The 16700-nt window shown below is 37.9% G+C and overlaps 2 protein-coding genes across 2 annotated transcripts in view; both read left to right on the top strand.

The window, feature by feature from the left end:
- UBE2J1 (ubiquitin conjugating enzyme E2 J1) overlaps nt 1-6808 on the top strand; it is a 28346-nt gene extending 21538 nt beyond the window's left edge. The window contains exon 8 of the mRNA XM_027743671.2: nt 5731-6808. Coding sequence (XP_027599472.1) covers nt 5731-6000 — 270 coding nt within the window. The 3' untranslated portion in view covers nt 6001-6808. The remainder of the gene's footprint in view (nt 1-5730) is intronic.
- A 1937-nt stretch (nt 6809-8745) lies between these two features.
- LOC113999869 (gamma-aminobutyric acid receptor subunit rho-2) overlaps nt 8746-16700 on the top strand; it is a 37337-nt gene continuing 29382 nt past the window's right edge. The window contains exon 1 of the mRNA XM_027743673.2: nt 8746-9148. Within this exon, the coding sequence (XP_027599474.2) occupies nt 8961-9148 (188 nt within the window). The 5' untranslated portion in view covers nt 8746-8960. The remainder of the gene's footprint in view (nt 9149-16700) is intronic.

Here is a 16700-nt window from a genome sequence, read left to right as displayed (position 1 = left end):
GTAGAATTTCTGCATACTTTTGTATAAAATCTATGTGTAAACTTTAACAAAGAGTATGCTGAATCACTTTTAGAAATAGCGATCTCTGCTTTCACTTCCTTCTCTTAAAAACAGTAAATAATGTTCTTTTAGCAATTCTTGTTCCCAGTAGTTCCTTTAATATATGGGTTAACTGTTCATTAAAATACTGAAGTGGTGTCTGAAGTACTGCAGTTTACCATCTGCATAACGTAGCGCAGGTTTTTTTGATAGAATTCTTAGCCAGAGGCAAAAAATGTTTCAGTGATAACCTGTAGCTTTTAAATATTAATTGAGATTGTCTTCCTGTTTTTTATAACCTCTTCAATAAGTCTAAAACATTCTTACCATTTGAAGTATGACACTTATGTTTTAATACTGTTAGGTGTAGGGCTTACATAATGGTTTCGGAAGTGACCGAGGTTTGGTGAAGGGCCAAGGCAGCTGCTGTTATGACTGTGGCAAATGCAATCTAAATTCACTGATAAATTGCAGGCAAATCCCAGCTAAGCTGCCTTTTTTAGAGAGAAGACGGGGCTGCAGATTGGTTAAAAAACCTAAAACATGTCAAATAACATCAGACCATCTGTTGCGTGTTTGCAACATATTTTCAAGCTATGTAGAAATATAAACATGCTAATAGCATACTTTTTTCCCCCCACAATAAGGATTTTTCCAGATTGTTCAGGATTTAAAACCATTGTATTTTATTCTTTTTATTACAAATCCTGGCTAATATAGTAGAGCTAGCTGACACACAAAGGCATTGCTGGTATTTTCTTGAGGGGGAAAAAAGACTTTTTTTTGATTAATCCCATTTTAAAGAAAATTGTTTTAATCGATTATGCTGGTTTAATAAGTAAGGATTAACTTCATTTTTAGCAGAACAGTCCTATGGGAAATGAGACCTTTAAATGTATAAATGTACTTAAAAACATTTATATATGTGGTTATCTGTAAATATGTGGATTCATGTTTTAAGGGATCAGACTGTTTCATTCATGATTGTTAGTTTTAATTTGAAGCAACAGCTATGTTTCTGAGCTGTCACATTTTGAGTGTGAGGAATTATCTGGTGCCATTTGGGAGTGAAAACAGTCACACAGTGGAAAAAAGAAACGTGTAACAGGAAGGACTATGAGGAATTTGAGCTTGCTATTTTTGTGTTCTTATTCATGCAAAAGTTAATAGAAATCTTCTCAAAGTAGGGAACTGTGGCCTTGATCTGCTAATAGGTGTGAAAGAGTATCCATGCAAACCTCAGTTCCTTTCCACTTGACTGGGCTTCTTACATGTGTAAAATTAGTTTATTAGGTTAGTTCTTGTTGTGTAAAGACCTAATTCCACCTTATTAAGTTATGTTAGATGTGGGTAACATCAAAACTAATTTTTCCTTTTTTTCTGGATAAAATGTTGCATATTGGCTCTTAAGATTTTGTGCGCCGATATGATTAGAGAATGTTTTTCAAATCTTTAAATGGCTTATCTTTGAATAAAGAAAAAGAATGAGAAGGGGTTGATTCTCATGCCCAAAGATAGCTGCTTCTCAGGAAAACTTGTCACAACAACATTATCGAGGTTTGCAGGTACAAGTCAAATTACAGAATCACAGAATATTCTGAGTTGGAAGGGACCCACGAGGATCATCGAGTCCAATGAATACAACAGCATGAGAACAAGAAAAGGAACAATGCTACCATGAAGGCTCTGGAAAATGCTGCCACAGCAACTTGTGTAAAAGGATACAGAGCTGCGAAGAAAACAATCTTTAGGCGTTAATAAGAAACAGCTACTTAAAGCATTGTGCAGCATAGTACTTGTGAGGAGTCTGAAGCCAGCGCAGAGAACACTTCTGACAATATATATATATATTTATATTTTTTAAAATTTGTAGTAGCTGTTGATGTGTACTCAGGCAAAGTAATGGTACATTATTCTTGTTTGAGTATTCAAATTGCAAGCAAGGTACTGCTGAAAGTTGACTTGATAAAAGTAATTGCCTTTAACCTTAAGAAGATGAGATCCTTCCACATCTGAGCAAAAGAATGTTTTTGAAAGAATATGTTACAGATACTCGGGCTGGACTTGGGTTCAGATTAAGTCATCTGGTATGCTAGTGGTCACCTAAATTTAGGTACCAAAACTCTCGTTGCAGTCTGCGGGACTTGTTGATGGAGGCTGGGGAGCACTGCAGCTTATTGAGAAGCAGAGGCTGGTTTTGGCTGCATTGCTCTGTCTGCCCCCCGATTGCTTTGACTAAATCCACATGGACTGTTATGGGTGTCTGAACTCCTGCCAAACCTGTAGCAGTACATTTGATGTATTGATGTGGTAGTTAATGAATAAAGTTGATACTTGGTAAGACTTACAAAGTGATAAGGTAAAAGCTGTGGTTGGACTGTTTTCTTGATAAGCTGGGAATACATCAAACCTCAATACCCCTTTTATGAAACAGTATGATGTAGTAGTGACCTGCCATAATATGCTGGCTGGATGAAGCATTATGAGAAGTGATAAACTAAATGGTGTAACTGAAGCCAGATAATCTTGAATTGATGAAAGAGGTTTCTGTTGTAAAATGAGACTGTGTTCTGATGCATGAGACTTACAGAAACCTTTATTTTTAATTATGTGTTCTGAATGATACATTGGTAGAAAGTGTTTCCCTTTATCACTGTTAAATGGTGTCTTAAGTTTCATAATACTACAGCAACAATTTTAAATGTCTTGGCAATCGGAAGTACTTGGCCTAACTTTAATTCATTAACCATTAAGCTGTCCTGTGTCAAGCTTCAGCTTTTCTTCAGTTGGAAGTTATACAGACAAACAAATGTTCCATCTCTCCTTCTGTCGCTTTATTTCTGCATCTCTCTCCAAATCATGAGTGTAACTGAAAGAGGCTTCAGTAACCCAGAGGATTTTTATGGTTCTGAGTTCCTAGAGTTTTTTATATTTTTAAAACATCCCTTCTAAGATGATTTAATACTTATACAGTTCTGATAAAAAGTTTTAAAATAATGACCTGGAGATGTAAAGGATGCAATGAATGCTGCCATTTTCAGTAGACTGAACATAATGTAAATTTCCTTAGCTGCATTTTGTTAGATGATATAACTTTTTGTTAATTCTAATATCAGTATATTTTACTGAAATAGCCTTATTCATCAAACTCAAATGTCCTTAGAGCAAAGTTTTCTACTAGTCCTAACAGTTTCAGAAGCTTCAAATATGTAACATGACACAAGTCCGTATTAAATGGCTATAAAAATCAGATGCTAAAGATGGCTACAATGTAGCTCTTATTAAATATTTCTATTTTAAGTCTACTGAACCCTCATCCACAACATTTCCAGTGTGGTTTGGCAGAAAATGACTTAATATTTAATGGAAATTATGTTATGCGAGGTATTGTGTTGTCTAAAAATCTTGACGTTTTTGCTTAAGGAGAATTTAAAGACTTGTCATTATGTTGCAAACAAGATGATTGTGATATTTTAAAAAATTTATAATACAGCCCATCTGCCACTTTTGGGATTCTTAACAATTAAGTCTTCAAATGAAAAAAATCTTTATCTGACGATACATGTATGTATTATTTAAGACAGTGTAGCATCTGATCCCAAATTTATGTCAGGTAGTGATCACTTCTTTCTTATCTGACTTAGTTCTGCGTGTCACTGATTATGTTGGGAATCCCAAGGCAGTGCCTTAGCTGAGCTTTGGGTGAAGCAGTTGGTCTGCTGCTGCCATGATCCATCTATAATTTCCTTAAAAAAATAGTTTAAAGCCTTGAAACTGTCAGTGAGGTTTCTCTCGAATCACAGATCTGTTCATGTCAGTGTATGACACCTTGTTTTATTCAGAAGAGGGCCTTTCTGTTTCATTTTTAAATTTAAAATTTGCAGCGTTGAGAGGACTTGTGTGACAGCCAGTGCTAGTTATTTTTGTTAGTAATATGAAGGATCAGGAATATTTCTAGACTTTTTCTTCCTTTTTATTTCGTTTAAAACTATTTGAATGAGGAAAGCACTTTGCCTGCTGAATTGGCAGTTCTTGTGTCCTGAATTGACTCCTCTCCTTCTCCCCTTCTGGAAGATGGGAGTGTGATGAATCTAGGAACTTAGTTTTTCAAAGATTTGGCTTCTCTTAGTCTTTATTTTCCTTGGCATAAGGAGCTTTCAGGTGAGTTCAAAATGAAGCAGAATTGTTTTCTTCTGCAGTGTAGTGGAAGTCATGGCAGGCTGCTCATGGTATTCTTGATGTCTCTGCTGATAAAATGTATCTTTTGAAAACGCTTCTCTTTGAAGCTACCCAAACTGCTTGCTTACTTAGGCAAGAAACCTGTGTAAACAGGCAAGTTGTCAAAGGTGGCGAGTTATTACATCAGTACTTCCTTGATGATGATAAACAGTGGGAAAATAGTAATGCTGAGGAAAGAAGGTCTCTTCGCGGGCTGGTCAAATCACTGACTAGTCGTAAATTCTTCTCCCACATAAAGAACACGTGGCCAAAGAGTCAGGAGACCAAGTGCTGGTTCCTGTGTTGTGGATCCTCAAACCTGATACACAGTTGAGGGCATTCCCTATCTGGCCATGTGGAAAGGGTGTCTTTTATGGATATAGTGGCTGGCTGAAACAGTGCTTAAGGTTATGGATATTGTGACCATTAAAAAGCTTTTGTTTGGAAGCATATATAAAATGTCCAGAATTCTAGTTTTACCTACTGTGATGATAATCTTTTAGAAGGAAAGGGGGAGAAAGCTAACTCTGGAAAATAGCTGCAAGTTGCTTTAAGTTAGGAATACTAGCACACTGTTCTGAGAACTGAAAATAAGACTTAAAAAACCCTGCAATTTTTTGTCAGAGCGGCTTTTTTTTTAAGTGCTTTTAAATTGAACCTTGTCAAAATGTTTATTTCTAATTACTGTGCTGTATCATTATTTTTAATACTAAAACGTTGGAAATTTGAGCCTTTTAGTATTACAAGCAGGATTAGTCTGGTGGAAGATCAGTAATCAGTTTCAGTCTTACAAACTGGAAAAATGAACATCAGTTGCCGAAGTTTATTTTTTTAGTACTTGTAATGTCAGACCGACGTTTGCCCAGTAGAGGGCAATAGGTAAGTGCCTGCACATGTGCAGTGCTTGGGAACTCCTGCTGGGATCACGTAGGTGGTTTGTGTTTAGGATGACTTTCGTTTTGTGTTTCCAGTGGTGTTGGTGGTGATGAGAACAGATTTCTGGACCCAGCTGTCCACAGAAAGCAATGCAGCACTGCTTAATTACAGTTCTCTGGACTTCTCTTCTTCCTTTCCTGGCCTCCCCAGGTTGTTTCCCTTTCAATGTAGGTGACATTACAAATGCTCAGAGATTAAACTATCTGGAGGATTATTAAAGATTTCTTGAACAACAAAGAGTTAAACAAATCCTAGACAAAGATATTTGAAATCTCTTTAAGACAAATACTGTTTGACAGACTTTCTTTAGCCTTTTCTTGTCCATAGAACTGCTAGTTTGCAACTTGAAATATACTTCTCAGATAGTGTATGGACAAAGGTGACAGCTACAACAGTCTTGTAATTATTAGTGACATGTATTATCAGGCTTTCAAGTATTAACAGCAATCTGGAGACTATGTTTTAGTCCTTATGATTTTATTTCTTACTAATCTTATGCAGTGTCTTCTCTCACAACTTTCCATGTTTCCTTTTTAGTCTGAAACTCAGAACAGCAATGCAGTGGCCGGTCAGGAGCGCACTCCAGCTGTGTCCACTAGCACATCCATGAGTCCCCGGCAGCGCCGTGCTCAGCAGCAGAGTCAGAGACGGGCTCCGTCCTCCACTGACTTTAACCGGGCACAGCAGCCGAGAGTCAACACGAACCACACTGGATCAACTGTTCTGATTGTCCTTCTGACCTTTGCGTTGGCAGCTCTTATATTTCGCAGAATATGTTTGGCTAACGAGTATATATTTGAGTTATAAGGTTGTTTGTCCTAACAACAGGGACCTGAATGCTTCATTGAACATTCTGTATTGGGTATGACATGAGAACTGTTTACAAAGGCTACTTTTTGTATTTATGCTTAAATCCTTACGAATGTTGTTAACGTACCTACAGATACATTACTTGTAAGAAAAGCAAAGTGGGACATGTGTTAATTGAGTGCCCACTAGAGAAACAGTGCAGTGGAATAGTAACATGAAGGCACGTCGGATGGGCCTAAATTTGAGTAATTTATAAACTAGAAAAAGACAATTTTTAAAAAATGGTTGATTAATTTTTTATGGAACGTAAATGCAATTAATCACCCATCTAAGTTAGTATAAGATTTTAAATTGAAGAGAGAATTATAAAATGAAACACTACTATGTGTTTGTGTCCAGTGAACTTTTTGTAACCACTTTGATTTACCATGACACATTTCTAGAGGTGGAACACATACAAATTGTGAAGCTGCTTTGTGTGTGTGGAAGGGGGAAAGGAGAAGGGGAGGAAAGAAAGGGCCAGAAAACTACTTACGTTATTTTGATTTTTATTTTTTTGGAAGAAAGATTGGATAATCTTTTGAAAGATTTGAATGTCCTCTTCTAGTATTTTCAATTGTATATCTTGTTTTTAAATTTGACAATACTACAAAACATGTCTATTCTTGCAACAGTTATAAATATGTAATATAATTATTTACCCAGAGCTATTGTCTTTTCATTATACCAGAAATATACATAATGTGTTGAACTGAATGTTTTGTATGTGGTTTTATTTACTAAAGAAAATTTAAACCTTATTATACTTAAACTCTCATATTTCAACGTGCTTAAGAGAAGTATTTATTGCAATCCTACTAGTAATAAAGTTTCAAACCACTCTTTGGATATCCTTCAAATATCACATGGCATATTATTTATTGTTTGCCTGGGTTTTGGGGTTTTTTTTGTCTGGATTTTTTTTTTGTTTTTGGGGTTTTTTTAGTTGATTTTTTTTGTTGTTGTTGTTTTGGGGTTTCTTTGGTGGTTGTTTTTTGGGTTTGTTTGTTTTTTGTTTAGGGTTTTTTTTTTGGTTGGTTGGTTGGTTGGGTTTTATTTTGTTCATTTGGAGGGGGTTAGTGGTTTGGGTTTTTTTTTTTAACCTAAAATCTATATTAGATCCAGAGACTTTCTTATTTTAAGTTTACTTAAAAAGTCACTGGTAATATTCATGAATACTGTGAAAATGGATATACAAGCAGCAGACCTATGATTTTTAAGGTTTTGAGAGGTTTTGTCTGTGACTGTTTAAATTAAAGTAGAAGAACACAATGGGTGGGATAATTTTCCTCTGGTATCATTGTTCAAATTATTGTTCAGTGTGTTTATTTCAAAGACAAGGAAATTTAGCTAGCTCTCATTTTGTTGCTGTCAGACATGATAGCACTGACTTAAGTGAGATTCTCATCCTGTTTCTCAGCAAGTATTTATCAAGCTACCTACAACTTTCTAGATTTTGTTAGTTATAGCATATATTACATTAAAGTAGCTATAAAAACTTGGAAAATAAGGAAAGCCCTTTATGTGTCTAAGGGGGATGTGGAAAATTAAAAACTCCAAAAGATGACTTCTTTTTTAGCATTTCTGTGCACTGTTGATAATCTTGTTTGCAGGTACAAAGGAACAAGGATGAAAAAATATTTTTTTTTAGAAGTTCCAACAGAAGTATGTCATTTGTTCAGCAGTTACTTACACATTCTGCCATAGAACAGTCTGATGTTGATATACTGTCTTCTTACCTAATTTTTTATTTCATTAGAAATTAAAAAAAAAAAAAACAACAGAAAACCCCAATACACAACTCCCCTTCCCCCCCACCACCACAAAAGAAAGCACCCGGCACACCAAAACACTAAAAACCCTCTCCACATCCTGTAGCCTCTAATACAGAAGTACTCTGTTTCCCAGTTGGTGCTTGAATACCCATTCACTTCAAATATTGGGCTCACAGAAGAGAGTTCTGGAAAAGGTCCGACCCACAAGACGGCATTGCTGGGGTTTGAGTTTCTCACTCCTCTGGAAGCTTTGAGTGTGTTTTTCTCTCCCTCCAGAATCACTGCTCTGCCAAGTCAATGTTTGCTCTCGTACCTGTGCCACGCACTGGCTGTTATTAACGCAGACGGACAGTCAGCATTGTCCTGCCACTGAGCTGTGAGGAAATAAGCCCCCTCAATGGTTTTTTTGTAAACAGCCTCTTCCTTGTGATTAAAGAAGTAGCTGCTTGTAACTTTAAAATTTTCATTTAAATATTCTTTGATAAGAATTCAAATGCCTGATTATGCAAAATACGCGTTTGAAAAAAAACAACAACCAAACACGTTAATGACAACTTGTTTTATGTAAAGTCGATTGCATGTATAGTTTGGGAGTTTCTGTTTTAATTTTCCTTTAAAAGTTAACAGTAAATAAAGTCAGCATTTTCAGAGGAAATAGTTCATATTCTATGTTCAACAGCTTGAAGAGCCAGACTAAATCAGAAAATAAACCCTCAACTGCTATAAACGCATCAAAATACATATATTTTACAATGAGATACATGTCTGAAATGTGGCATAGGTGTTTTCCAGTTGAAAAAGATGCCATACAAAGGATCAAAAAAACGTGGAATGCCTAATGAAAAGGGACAGCCTGGTTTTACAGTCTGGCAGGAGGATAGCACTGAGATTAGGGGATTGAGCAAAAAGCCGCATGCAGAATTGCGGGTCTTTATATAATGGCTTTAGTAAGTATCCTTTAGGACCCAGTGGAAATGTTTATGAGGTAAACTTGGTGAGTAATGGCCAATCATTAAGCGGTGATGAGGGAAAAGCTTTGAGTGCGAAGCCCCTGAAAGCCTGTCGAAAGCATCACGTCGGGAAAGCAGCGTTTCTGCCACTGATCGCTGACCAACGCGCGACACCGGAATTAGAGTTGATTCAATGTTTAAGCCCGGGGGGACTTGTACTACAGGAGGTCACTGGAGTGCAGAGTGCCCGGCACCCATTTCCAGCAAGATGCCTTATTTTGCAAAACTCCTTTTATTAATCTTCTGCTTAGTTCTTCTTGTGGAAAGCAGAAAACACAGGAGGAGGAGGTGGACAAGCCAGCTGGATGTGCAGAGGGCAAGGTAAGCGTTACTAAAACACTATATCTCTTTTCCTGGAACGTTGCAAATACATAACTATGCGGACATAAAAACCTACTCTATCAATATCTTTGTGTCTATTGTGTGTGTAAAGAGCTTTATAGATAATGTTTTTATACCAGTCTCTGGTAGTATAATCAGTTTTAACTGTAAGTGGACACTTCTAATGCTAATATTGATTAACTCTGAGCGAGGCAGGTTTTGCAGAGAAGTTGACCACTTCAGCGTGGATTGTTGTAAAATTATTCTTAGCCATATATGCAAATTACTGAGAGAATTAGAGAATTCAGAGGAGTTGCAGTTAATAGAGGTGTTCAAATGTACATACTGTTTCAAGAGCAGGTTGTTTATCTGCTTGCTAGAATGCCTGTGCTACTTACGTTCACTTGGAATTGCCTGTTATTTTCTAACAGTTTGAGATGGAGAGCATGCATTATGGTAATTAATGGTAAATTAAACCCTGGAAGTTATCCAGGGATTGTAAAATTAAAAATACATTTTAAAGAAATACATGGAATCTTTAAAAATTGTATTTTAAAGTCAAGCAAAGGCACAAGAAAGAGTTAAAGGTATTAGTAAAGTTTATTAGATTTACCATTGCTGAGATTTGTCCAGAGGTTTACATTAGAAAAGATAATCTTCCAAACCTGCCAGACAGTCCAAAGTATGTTATCCTTTTTTGTGGTTATGTCATCCAGTGGCAATTATATCTTACAAGACTATTCATTGTTTGAAGGGCTCAAAAATAAAATTGGGTTAATCCGTCTTATTAAATGGCTTCACTTGGCTGTAAACTTTCATATTTTCATTCATTTTATTGGGCTTTTTTGTTTAACACTCAACACTTATAAGGAATGTTGTTACTTGAATGTTTTGCAAATAAATGTGATGTAATTGGAAGCAAAGAATACATAATATGCTATCAGATTTACACTACTTATTGAAAAAATACAGTGGCATATGCTTTTAGTGACGTTAATGTTATAAAGCTGAAACAGCCAGGGTCTGATCCTGAAATCCTGAAGTCAACTGAAGTTTTACTACTGATTTCCACAGAATCTCAATTATTGAATGAGACCTTTCATTTAACTCTGAAAATATTTCAAAGTCTACATTCTGAGGATTGTGCAGGATTCAACAGTAGCATTTCCTTACAAACCATTTGTGTGTAGTAGAGATCATTTGCTTTGAAGTAACAAAATAGTATAAATCCTTCTTTAAATATTGCCCAAAAGTAGTGCCATTCTCTGGGTTAAAAGTTTTATACTTCAATTGAACATGGTGAAAATAATTTACTGTTTTTACAGTGCTGTTATTTTTGTGAGCTGTAATAGAGTGGCAGTCAAAGCACTGCTAAAATTATTTTTATAAATATACTCCAAAGAATAAGTGAAATATTTAGTTTTCTGTGATGTAATGGTTTTAATGAACAATTTTCCAGTCAGGTAGAACCTAAGGAACTATATATTTTATATATATATATATATAATTATATATTTTATATATACACACATACCCCCCCATACAATTCCTATGCAATGTGGTTATTTAAAAGTATATAAAAAGAATTTTTAGGGACTATCAAATGTGAATGATAATTTTAATACAGAGAATTCTGCAATGTTGTGACAAAAAGAAGTGTATGGAGCGGTGTCATTAATATTTCAAATTTCCACATACATAGAAAAAATTTAGTTGTCTCTAAACCAGCAACGAATAGCGGACTCATCTAGTAAAAGGAAACTAAAGCTAGTTCCTATGCTGGTTTCCCAATCATGTAAAAGAAATTTAAACAATGATCTTTTGAATAATTTCATCCCATTTTCTGCTTAGCATTTCTCTTGCTGACTTACCGTAAGAAATACAGTAAATTTTACAATAAACATACTAATCAAGAAAAATGTGTTCCTATATTTGGGAATCTACATTTGATAAGTTTGATATTTTGTATCCATTAAGGGGATAAATCAACATGATCAAAGATCTTTATACTGACTTCAAGAAGATAGCTTGGCTTGTGCAAGTGCAGAACACCTTCAGTTCTGTAGTTTTTTACTTGAACATTGTATAGAGTTTCACTCTGTATAGAGGTCCTCACCCCCAGAGCTCTGAGGGCTTGGGCAGCTGGTCCCACAGGTGCCAAAACAGCTGTCTGCCAAGGTTATTCAGGGAAGTGGTTGAGCCTGTGCCTTATGGGAAAGGAATATGGGAGAGTCAGGTTAGGAACCCAAATGAAGAAATTCCAAGTTAAGGGTTGCCTCTGCACCCTTAATTACTCCCCTTGGTCTATGTTAATACTGAACTGTAACGCGTTATTTTTGTTTGATGAGTTGTGCCTTGCTCAGTGTGTGGAACAGATAATCCTTGCTTAATTAGAAACTGTGTTGCATTTAATATTTTCTTCCTCCTCCGTCCCCCACCTCACTTATAACACGTCTTTTCTTCTACAAATTGAGGTATAACTTAAAGAAACAACTGTTACTGTGCATCACCGCCCTGATCATTGCCCGGTGCAGCTTCACGTTATGCTTTGGAGAGCCCAGGCTTTGCATAGAAGATTGGTCTGTGCTCATCAAGTAACAGGTCCTGGCTTTGTTCTTTGATGGCGGTTTTTCACATTTTCCAGGGTGTACAGTCTCTGCCACTTACATTGCAAAACTGAAGGATATCAGTGATTGGTATGAAGTTGAGGGCATTCTTGCTGATTTGCAAGCTGACAAATTGTGCACAAAACCAAGGGCTCATAACTAACCAAAACGTTGGTTAAAAATTTTTGCATTTCATTTTGTTTGGAAAAGTCAGGTGATAAATGAACCACGGAGCAAAGCCTTTTGTCAGAGTCCCCTGAGTGACTGCTGAGCAGGGCAGGCTGGCCCCTGCCTTGCCCGCGCACCAGGGAATAAATTTCCGGAGAGGAAGAAGAGACTGATGCTGAAAGAGACAGTGTAAGTGTGGAAAGGTGCAGGTGTATGTGTCAGGTGGTCTGTGCTGCCATGTTGCTGGCTGGGATTTGCCAGAGAGCTGGGTACACAGTCTAGGCTAATGCTTCCCGGGCACGTCCGACTTGCTATGAGTAGTACTGGCTTGTACACAGCGTGGGTATCTGTGCTTGGAGCTTCCTCAGCACATTGGCCTTACTGTAAGTGCCAAGCAAGTGCTGCTGGAATGTCCAACACTGAGTTTTTGAAACAGTTTGGGGTACTCTTCAGCAGCTTGGCGGTGGCTGCCTCTCAGGAACTGCAAACAAATGCAGGTAGTCCTTCTAGGTTATCCAGCTGGACAGAATTTCCACTCAGAGAAAAAGAAGCTCTGAGAATTACTACTTTTGTTAATATTTATTGCTCTATAACAATTGCTGATAATGCTTCTGGTAATGTGTATTTCTCTGCATAAATTGAGAACTCAATTTACCACCTGGATTGTGCCAGTGAATGCCGTGTTTCCAGCAACCTACACCCACCTAACTCCAAGTCTACCTATTCCTCTCTCCTACCCTGCGAAACCTCGTGCTTCAATCAGCAGAAACATTGTGCCTTTGAAATAGAAGTGGCTTTGAGCTTTTTGTTAGCTAAAGACTTCCTGCCAAGATTTTTGGAAATGGTGATTTGGACTATTTCATTAGAGATGCAGTTTTCAGGGTATGCTACATGCGAGTCCTAGTTTGGGACCCAGAAGCAGAAGATGACCATCAGGGCATGGCAGCACAAGGCTCAGCACATAGACTGTTCTTCCAAACAGCAGTCCACTGGAGTAAGGGGTCTAGTGATCCCTGCTGAAACTGCTGCTGCTGGCAGCGACTTCCCTCTATTTCCTTGCAGAGGTGCATTTTTATCACATTTTTCAACCAGATAATGCAGACATGTCCTCTAGCCTGTGGTACCTCCCAGGCCCTACAGAATCCCTCTGCTCTATGGTGGTTTCTCAGAAAATTTTGAGTAAGTGGCTCAGTGATTAAAATGTTGATAAACATTTTTTACAGGTGTGTTGCTTATCTGGGACTCAAGTCCAGGGCATTGCAGAACCTCTAGTTGTGCGAGGTTTAATGTCTTCTGGGATCTTTTCCCCAACACTGCAGCGTCACAGCAGTGAAACAAAAGCAGGGAGAAAATGTGTACAATAGCAGTGATTGTGCACACCCTTTGATCTTGTGCCATCATTTTCCAGAGTCTGGTTTAGTTTTTCTAGAAAGCTGGCCTGGAAAATCACCTTCTTTCCTGCTTTGAACATAAACTTACAGACGATTTAAGTGTTACATCCAGAAGTTGGGCAACAGAGTATCTCTCCCCTGGTGAGATGGTGTGATCTGTCCCATGGTGTGGCCATCCATGCAAACCAAGATAGATCTGTCTTATTGTGGAGATGCCAGGGCTTCTGAGCAGCGAGGGCTCCTCTAGTACTTGAATTGGTGGCCCTGACAGGCAATGGAAAGAGACTTTGACAAAATCGAGGACCTTGAGGTTTCCAGCTTGTCAGAAATTTCTTAGCCGCATCTGATCCCGTGTGATCCACGTACGTTAAGATTAAAGATGCACATCTATGTGGGATACACTCAGAGCATAATGGAGATAATAAATTTGGAATGCTCATCTAGGAGTGAGCTAGTTGTTAATGACAGTCACAAACTGTTCTTGTACCTTCTGTTTTTCGTTTAACTTCTAGGAGATCTTTGCAGCAGTCACGTTTTGTTGATTAGAAAAACAGGAGGTTTTGTACTTTCTTGGTGCTGGGTTTACACAGTGTGCAGGTCTCCTCCACCTCGCTGTGGCTGCTACACAAAGTAAATGACACCTTCAACTAATGCATTTTGAGATTTTTTTCCCCCAGAGAATATACCGGTGAGGTAAGATTTCTTTGAAACAGTATCAATACTTTTCTGAATCCCAAGAGGTAATTGGAACCAAGGTCCCATGACCATGAGATACCATTTTGTGACCAAAGACAATGCTGAATTTCCCAGAGGAAGGTGCAGATACCTCTCAGACTCTGGCTGCCAACAGCTGCGCCATGCTCAGGATGAAGATCACGTTTGCTTTCACGCTCACTGCTTAGCCATTGCCTTACACCCTGTGGCATGAGGACTGTTTCCAATTTGATAAGTTTTTTTATCTTGCTCTGAAAAATCTGAATGTCTGCATAGATACCCACTTTTCTGAGTCCTGCTGAGCTGTTATCTTTAATTTCTCATGCCATCAATAATTAATTTTCCTTGATATATAAGAAGCATTTCATGCAATTGAGAATAATTCTGAATAAAAGTGACTGGAAAGGAAAATATATATTAAAAAAAATAGGGCAATAATAGAGAAGTCTTTACTGAAGCTCAGTGAGATACCTGTCCCCTTCTCTCCTCTGTAAACAGGAACAATTCCTCACCAAAGTCAGATTTATCAAATTCATCCCCTTTGAATGAAGTACAAACGGCAGTAAAATTATATATGAAAAACTTGGCAAAAAAAGAGATGGGGCAATGGGTGGCTTTAAATGAATAGTGGTGAATGACAGAGAGTGCATAAAGCTGAAAGAAACCCTGAGAAATCTGTAATCAGAAACGCTAAAGACTATAAATACATTGGGGACGATTTCTGAGACAGCAGTTATCAGATTGTCAGTAAAGGTGCCCGATGGGCAGCAGTATTCAATGCATCCTTCAGCTCTGCGCTGGCAGCTGGTGTCACTTTTGCTGCAGGTAATGATGTGCTCCCTATACCAGTCAGTGATGGGGGTGGCATGGGGTACCTTCTGGAGAGGGTCCGAAGATGCTGCCGTAGTTGATGTCAAACACTGTTATAAAGATTTTTATTTTTCGAACAAATTTGGTCTTGAATTGGATTAAATAGACAAAAGTAGTTGCACATTTCGAAGGCTGTATAGACTTTCTGTCATTAAAAATATCTTGGTACAAAATCTTTGTAAATGGATTAAGTTGATTAGAAAGGAAATGACAGAACTCTATCTATAAAGTCTGAATTGTCCATCACATACCTGGAGGACTGGGCATGAACTGATGATTAAATGCTGGCTATTAAATACAACTCCTGTCTAAGGATGCGCCTGAAAACCTGTTTCCTTCCTGAGACATTGTCTGTGTCCCCAGCCAGCCCTCTGAAGCCTCAGTGGCCACAGACTGGTCTCAGCAGCTCTCCTGTGTGTTTTTTACTGTTTGATGATTTTTAAAAGAATTGATCAAAGCACAGCATTTCAGTGAGGCTGAGCCATCGATTTAGAAGATGGCACTGTAATACTGCCAGGGTTTTCTGTACTAATTCCTCATACAGCGGGCAATCCAAAGTTTTATTGGATTTTTAATTAGATTTTTTTTCCCCATACTTTGAGAAGAGAGACTTGATGGAACATTCAGTGGTACTTTGGCCTTTCCCAGATAATTAAAATCAAGCAGACACAGGAAGATCCTGCTTCCCCACTTCCAGCTTTTCAGGCGTAGGGGCAGTACTGCGGATGGCAAAGCGGAGCACTTTGGCAGCAGCCCTAACCTTTGCAGAGAAGCAAAGTTTTCCCCCTGCAGCAAGCAGTTAAAAGCTAAACTTTTGCCTCCAACCATTCCCATTAGTGACTGGACTTGGTTTGACACCCTGCTTTTAGGTAACCATTAATGCAGCTGTGCCAAGCACGCTTGCTCCAGCTGGCTCTATTTCACAGCCAGCAGGGAGAGAGATGCTCTGAAATCCTGACTGAAACAGGAGCCCAAAGTGATGTAAGAAGGGTCCAATGTTTTCTATGTAGCATGTGTCCTGGAGCACAAGGGGTTATATTCCCTCAAAACATCCGTTTGATATATTTATTTTCAAATTTTATTGCTTCCTTTTCACCTCCTTATTAAAGTAAATGGGTTATTGATGTGAGTGGCAGCTATCAACACCCCCTAGGTTTCATAGTTTTTTTCCTGAAATGAGCGCTCTGATGGGAAACTTTTCTTCTGATTTGTGATTTATAATTTTTGCTCCCTTTGCCTCATACTCATCATGCTTTGTATTTTTATGAGGCCAAGCACGTCACTTTCCACAGCCACGCTTATGTGTGGTGATTGTTTTGTAAGCTCTGAATTTTTGACCAAGATTTTAAGCCTGTCTCTTTATTTTTTCTCCAAGATTTTTTTTCTTTATATTCAGTAATATTTCTTTTGCACAGGCAAAGGAATCTGAACCCTTTTGTATAAAGTTCTTTATCATTATTACTTTTAGTAAGTTACTGACAAACAGCTCATTGCAGCAATATTTGTAACTTTGTTGTATCTTACATCCGGAGCAGAGGGAGGAACCTTAATGGTCCAAGTTCTCCATCCTGCACCACTGCAGAACAGCCAGAGATGCTGATCTGGGTTTTCTTCAAGAAACGTATGTTTGTCTGCCGGGTAGTTATCCCCTTAGGTGATTTTAGTGACTATCTTGCACTTTTCTCAGGGGTTTGTTGTCATCCTTGTTCTACTGTTATCATATAATGTATTAAATAAAAGGTTAGAATTTTTCCTACCTTAATATTCGGAAAAGTGAAGGATTGCAGACTTCTTTAGCTAAAA

Source organism: Pipra filicauda, unplaced genomic scaffold (genome assembly GCF_003945595.2).
Source record: "Pipra filicauda isolate LSUMZ 115617 unplaced genomic scaffold, ASM394559v2 scaffold60_size3304689_pilon, whole genome shotgun sequence".
Taxonomy (NCBI): domain Eukaryota; kingdom Metazoa; phylum Chordata; class Aves; order Passeriformes; family Pipridae; genus Pipra; species Pipra filicauda.
This window is presented reverse-complemented; position numbering and strand designations above follow the sequence as displayed.